A 7,167-nucleotide genomic window follows, 5' to 3' on the forward strand; every position below is an offset into this window, starting at 1 on the left:
AAAGGGCTGGAGGGAGGCAGCATGTTTGGCCTTGCAGTAATAGGCCTTGGGTTACTGCTGGTAATCCTGTCTTCCTCTTGTGAGATTAGAGGAGGTCAGAACATGTGGCTTCCTTGCCGTTTTTGCACCTGTCTAACTATACTCAATAACTTATATTCTGCTTAAATTTTCCACATACTTGGTTATTCCTGTGGCTTATAACTACACAAACATGATATTCATTCTGACATTAAGAGGTCAAATAAATATGTTAAAGACTTCAAAGCTAACAAATACACTATGAGGATACAACTAGCAAAATCCAGACTGTGGGAAACTCTAAATCAAAATACATCTGTTGCTGTTGAGTCAATTCCAACTCATAGCGACCCTACAGGACAGAGTATAACTGCCCCATAGGGTTTCCAATGCTGTAATCTTCATGGGAGCAGATCGCCACCTCTTTCTACAGAGGCGTGGCTAGTGAAGCAACTGAGTGCTTAACCACTGCAGCACCAAGGCTCCTTGTGGAAACGCTACTGAACAAATAAAATAGTTTCTTCAACAAAGTAAGTTAGAGGGAGGAGAGAAGGAACCCATTACATTAAAAATGATTTAAGAAGCATATTAACTAGACACATTGCATGAATCTTGTTTGGATTCTTATTCAAATAAAATAAATTAAAAAAAAATTATAGGATGATCAGAGTAGTATGAATATAGACTGGAAATCTATATATATAGAGATATATAGATGTATCATAGTATCATGTATCCCTCCATATATAGCTATATATATATCTCCTTAATATCATATTATTTTTTAATTAGTGTGGTAATGGTATTGTAGTTATGCTTTACAAGGGAAGTCTTTACATTGTAGAGACATGTAATGAAAGTTATAAATTGTTAAATATGAAATAATACATATGGTGTGTGGATTTTGCTTTAAGATAATCAGGGTAAAACAAGATTGTGAGTTAGTAATTGTTGAAGCTGGGTGATGGATATACATGCCTTCTCACAACACTTCTATTTGATGTATGTTTGAAATTTTCAAAAAGTTAAAAAAGAAATCTAACAAATAGAACCATATTGTTGTTGTTGTTGTTAGGTGCCATTGAGTTGTCTCTGACTCATAGCGACCCTATGTACAGCAGAACGAAACACTGCCCAGTCCTGTGCCAGCTCCACAATCCTTGCTATACCTGAGCCCATCGTTGCAGCCACTGTGTCAATCCATCTTGTTGAGGGCCTTCCCCTTTAACGTTGACCCTCCACTTTACCAAGCATGATATCCTTCTCCAGAGAATGGTCCCTTCTGAAAACATGACCAAAGTAGATGAGCTGAAGTCTGGCCATTCTCGCTTCCAAGAAGCATTCTGACTGCACTTCTTTCAGGAAAATAGAACCATAAAGCATCTAAATTAGTGTTAAATAATTGTTTTTAAATCCCTAACACCTTAGAATTCTTTCATTTTTCAAGATGTCTAGAAGAAAGCAGTACTTTGATTCACAAGCCCCTTTAAGTTATTTTAAGAAGCTTTGGTGGCACAGTGCCTAAGGCAGTTAAAATCTACCAGCCACTCGGTGGAAGGAAGACTGGGCAATGTACTTCCATAAAGATTTACCACCTCAGAGACCCAATGGGGGTCGCTATGAGTCAGACTGAACTTGATGGCATTGGGTTTGTTTTTTTGGTTCTAAGTTATCTTTGAAAATAGGATTCAGAACTCCGACTGCTTGCCTTTTGCCGCATTTCTGCTGTAATACATCAACTTTTCCTCTTCTATCAGAACAGGCACTTACCTCTGACAAGCTGAGATCCATTTAAAGGATAAACACTGAATTGCCATCAAACGTCAGAAAGAGATCACAAATGCAGTAGAGCAATGCCAGAAGCATTGCAGCCTTCCCACTGCTTTGGAGCCCAGAAACAACTTTATATCCATGTCTTGACTACCTAACTCAGTCAACAGCATTGCTGGGGTTGTAAAGAACTGTTGAACCAACACTTCATGATGACCACATCACTGACTTCTGTCCATTCCCATTCAGGCCTGTATCAGTTTTCAAAACTGCCCCTACTAGACTGGGTCCACTGGATGACCTGTCATTTTTGTCTTTAAAATGTTTGAATTATGTTTTACATCTTACTTTGGTGAGTAGCCACTGGGGTGTTAATAGCTTGTGAGCAGTCATCTAAGACGCAACTATTGGTTTCTCCTCATCCGGAGCAAAGAAGGATGAAGAAAATCAGACACATGGAAATAGTTCAGAGGACTAACGGACGAGAATCTCAGTGACCAAAAGAACTAGATAGTGTCTGGCTACCAATGCCAACCACTCAAGAAGGGATCAAAATTGGGGATCCTAGGCAGAGTGGGAGAGAAAATGTGGAACAAAATTTAAAAATACATTAAAAAAGACCAGGTTTTGCAGGGGACATCAAGCGCAACTGGCATAACATACTACACAAAATCATTGTTCTACATCCTACTTTGGTGATTAGCAATTGGGGTCTTAAAAGCTTGAAAACAAAACAAACAAACAGAAAAAGCTGGAAAGTGGTCATCTGGATGCAACAATGGGTCTCTCCTCAACCAGAGCAAGGAAGAATGAAGAAAACCAAAGATGCATGGAAACAATTAGTCCAAGGGACTAGTAGACCATGTGATCCTCAGCCTGTATGACCATGATACCAGAAGAAGTAGATAGTGCCCAGCTACCACTGTCAACCACTCAGGAAAGGATCAGTACAGGAGATCCTGGATAGAGTGGGAGAGCAATGTAAAACAAAACTCAAAATCATGAAAAAAAAAAAAAAAAAAGAGAAGAAGAAGACCTGGTTTGCTGGTCTGATAGAGCCTGGTGAGACCCCCTGAGACTATGGCCCATAGTTACCCCTCAGGTCTGAAAGTGAACTAATTCCTGGGGCTTCCAGCCAAACAATAGACAGGCATGTGGGGTGAACATTTACATCAGGTGGATACACTCCTTTGAGCAATCAATCAATCATGGAGAACAGAAGGGCAGTGTTTCCACAGGGAAATAGCTGGGGGAGGGGGGGAGTTGGCGGGAGGGCATGGGAGAGGACACAGGGAGGAGGTAACTATGGAGAGAAAGTGCAAAGAGAGCTGTTACACTGTGGGGAATTGCAGTCAATGTCATGAAACAAAATGTGTATGAACTGCTGTATGGAAAATCAATTTGCGTTGTAAACTTTCACCCAAATCACAATAAAAATTAAAAAAAAAAAAAAGAAAAGGTTTACTGGTCCTAAACCCCAGAGACTATGGCCCCAAGCCAATCAGGCCTGGAAATGAACTCACTCCTGTTCTTAAATCTCAGCCAAACAATAGACAGACCTACAAGCCAAACACCTACACCAGAGGGATGCAGTCCTCAGAACAATCAACCACAGGAGATCAGAGGGCAGCATTTGCACAGGGGAAAAGGTAGAGGCAGGAATGCATAGGCAGGAAGGACATAGGGAAAGGGTGACCACAGTGGAGAGCTGTTACAATGCTGAGAATGTAAACAGTGTTACAAAACATGAACTGCTGAATGTAAAACAAATCTTTATAAAACTTCAGCCAAATCACAATTAAAAGTTAAAAAAAAAAAAGAAGTATGAATTAGTCAACTTAAAATATTCAGAAATTTCCAAAGTTTTTTAGACTGTATGCCAAAACCTGTTGCTGAATGCAAACTAAGTTCTTGGAAGCATTTTATGTTTAACTCCATTTTACAGTGGATAACAGCCTACACTTTACAATCACTCATAGATTCACTACGGCTTATAAGAAATGTTGCTTGACTCTAGCTGCAACCTGCAGGTCTAATAGACAGACAGACCTTCTTTGGCTACAAATTTTCTCAGTAGGAGGGGGACAGATTCAGTCGCTGAAAAATTTAAAGGAAGCAGTGAGATTCCTGTTCCTAGCCAAGTCTTCTCTAAACCTTTGCTCAAATCAAAACTTCGTAACAGCTATTATACTGACTTGTATAAGTAAACTAGCTCTATTTTCATTCCCCAGCCTCAGACCCATATCTTCGTGGAATAAACTTATTTTGAAAAAACAAGTCTCATCCGTGGTACAAAGCACGAGAAAACGACGAATCTATACAAGCCTAAGGGAAGCATTTTTTCAGCACCTCCATTTCCACCGGGTGCGCGCACATACCCATAGAAACACAAGACCCCCCCCCTCTCCCGCATGTTATTTGCCACCGGAGTGGCAACTCCTGATTCTCTGCGGAGAAACACTGTTCAGTCCCGGGTTTTGTTTGTTTTAATGGGAAGGCAAGGATAGCGGAGCGTGAAAAATTGGGAGATCAGTTTTAATCCAGAATTAATTCAACAGCTCCCAATTCCTCCACTCTCTGCATAAAAATGCAAGCATATCGGTGAAATTTCAAGTTTCTTGGGCAGTTAAATATTCCAATTAAAGAGGACGGAGGATGGGAACCGGGACGGAAACACGAGTGAAACTGAAGATTGGAAGGGCGGCCGGGGCTACAGAGCTCCGCGGAGGAGGATCGAGGGCACGAGGTTGCCGCGCCTGGGCAGCTGGCTGCATCTAGGGTTCTCGCCCCGCCACAGCCCTGGGTTTTTGCCAGTGAGTGCTCCGTCAGGGTGGCCCACTCCCTCCTCCCATTTGTCCTGACTTTGGGCAGGGCTCATTCACTTCCGGTGACAAATCCCTCCCACACCTCTAGAAATAATGTAACATTTCCCTTCTCGCTTTCCTAAAGACCGCCCGCCCGCCCAGCAGAGAGCTTCAGAACCCGGGGCTGGGGTCTCCCTTCCACACGGCCAGCGGCGCCCAGCTGCGATGGGAGTGGTCGAGAACCGGGGAGAGGGCGTGGGTGGAAGAGGAAGGGGGTGTGGAATCGCACCCTTCCCCGCCCCCACCGCTCCAACTGCAGCAATTGGCCAAAAAAATAGTAATCCGTTTTTAGACTCCCCTACAGCCCTCCGAGCCGGTTTACAGTGAGGAAGCTAGTCTCCCATTGCCATGCCCCTAGCCTTCTCCCGTCCCCAAATCTGTCTGCTGTGACTCAGGAACCCCCAGGCCGCAGCGATTGGCGGGGGGGGCATAGGATGAGGGTTATAGGGCGGCAGGAATGGATTGGGGGAAGGAATAGTGGAAGGGAAAAGAAAAAAGCAGACGGCATGCATGCAGCTCCCTAGCCAGCTGTTCCAGCTGCAGCTCCCTCCGACATGGGTCGGGCGGTGCAATATTCCACCCCCCCCATCTTTCTCACCACTACCTGTCCCACCACCCCCACACACACATATTTCCCCCCTAGCAGCGGATTTCTGGCCTGTAAGGTGGTAGCAGGGAGGAGCTGGGGGGGAGGGGGAGGCCTACGAGTTTCTAACCTTGTTCTTATAAACAAACCCACATGTGCAGCTGCCGCTGCTGCAACTCACCCCACAATCCCGGATATAAGTCCTGCCCCTTTAAGAGAAAAAAAAAGCTTCCCCCGCCTGCCTACCACCCCACCCATCTACAAGGACCTTTGTCTCCCCACCCCCCTTGTCAGCCCGCCACGCCCCCTGTCCCCGCCCCATCTGACACGAAAGAACCAATGGGCGAAGAAGATAAGCCCAGGGCTTGACGTCACCAAGGCCAACCAATCACAGGGAGCGTTGGTGGGAGGCCTCACGGAGGGCGCGCCCGGAGGAAGCAAGGCGAGAGAAAGGAAGCGTGAAGTCAAGATGGAGGCTGCTAGTTACTCAGCTGCTGTTGTGGGGAACGGGGACATGGGATCCCAGCGGGACCTGAACATGGTTCCTGAGCGGCTTCAGAGACGTGAACAAGAGCGGCAACTGGAAGTGGAAAAGAGGAAGCAAAAGCGACAAAACCAGGAGGTTGAGAAGGAGAAGAGCGACTTTTTCGCCGCTGCTTTCTCTCGGGAGCGAGCGGCAGTGGAAGAGCTTCTGGAGGGTGGGGACTCTGCCGAGCGGCTGGAGGAGGCAGCCACCCGACTCCAGGGGCTGCAGAAACTTCTCAACGACTCAGTTTTGTTCCTGGCCGCCTACGACCTGCGGCAGGGACAGGAGGCGCTGGCGCGGCTGCAGGCGGCTTTAGCAGAGCGGCGTCAGGAACTTCAGCCTAAGAAGCGTTTCGCTTTCAAGACACGGAAGAAGGATGCCGCATCCGCCTCCAAAGTAGATGCGGCTCGTGGCGCTCGGCTAACTGAAGGCATTCGGGCCTCTCCGCAGCCCTTGAAGGAGGAGCGAGACTTCGGCGCCAGCTGGGTCTGTGGTTTCTCCGGTCTGGAGTTTCAAGTCTTGGAGAAGAGAGCTGAAGATCTCCATCAGCGCGATGTCCTTTTGACCGAGCTGAACAACTGCACTGTTAGATTGTACGGTAATCCCAACACACTGTGGCTGACCAAAGCCCGAAACTGCACGGTGCTCTGCGGGCCGGTGTCCGCGTCTGTGTTCCTGGAGGACTGCAGTGACTGCGTGCTGGTCGTGGCCTGCCAGCAGCTCCGCGTCCACACTACGAAAGACACCCGCATCTTCCTGCAGGTGACCAGTAGGGCCATTATAGAGGACTGCAACGGCATCCAGTTCGCCCCTTACACCTGGACCTACCCGGGCATCGACAAGGACTTCGAGGGCTCTGGTTTAGATAGGAGCAAGAATAATTGGAACGACGTTGACGATTTCAACTGGCTGGCCCGAGATATGGCTTCCCCGAACTGGAGTATTCTTCCTGAAGAGGAGCGAATGATCCAGTGGGACTAAGCATTTGTTTCTCCGTTCTTCACGCCTCCCAAATAGTTTCCATGTAGAATAGACTCTGGCTAATAGGCCCCAAAGTTTATTTATTTGTTACCACAGTTTACACGTTTTTGGTATTTTAAGGCTTGAAATTGTGATAGGCTTCTACTTGTGATTTCTGTTAAATTAATGCTAGGTTTTATGTTTTAGAGCAATTTTGTTTTTTGGTAATGTCTAGGAGCTTTTATTTGACTGATAGTTTGAAGCAAGATGTGTGTTGGTTTTTAATGATTTGTAATAATTAAAGCTTAGTACAGTGCATGATCAAAGTAAGTTTTCAGTGCATATTTGTTTAATAAAGGAATTCAGTAGGGCTCTCAAACTAATTGTTTCTGAAGACTCTATGGGACCAGGTAGAACTTCCCCACAGGGCTTCCAAGGCTATA

The 7,167-nt window shown here is 45.9% G+C and overlaps 1 protein-coding gene across 1 annotated transcript; it reads left to right on the forward strand.

The window, feature by feature from the left end:
* Positions 1 to 5,707: 5,707 nt before the first annotated feature.
* TBCC (tubulin folding cofactor C) lies at positions 5,708 to 6,745 on the forward strand. The gene has a single exon (XM_007936241.1). The coding sequence runs from the start codon at positions 5,708 to 5,710 to the stop codon at positions 6,743 to 6,745; it is 1,038 nt and encodes a 345-aa protein (XP_007934432.1).
* Positions 6,746 to 7,167: the final 422 nt, after the last annotated feature.

The sequence above is a fragment of the Orycteropus afer genome, unplaced genomic scaffold, assembly GCF_000298275.1.
Source record: "Orycteropus afer afer isolate SDZICR_OR568_19922 unplaced genomic scaffold, OryAfe1.0 scaffold00034, whole genome shotgun sequence".
Taxonomy (NCBI): Eukaryota; Metazoa; Chordata; class Mammalia; order Tubulidentata; family Orycteropodidae; genus Orycteropus; species Orycteropus afer.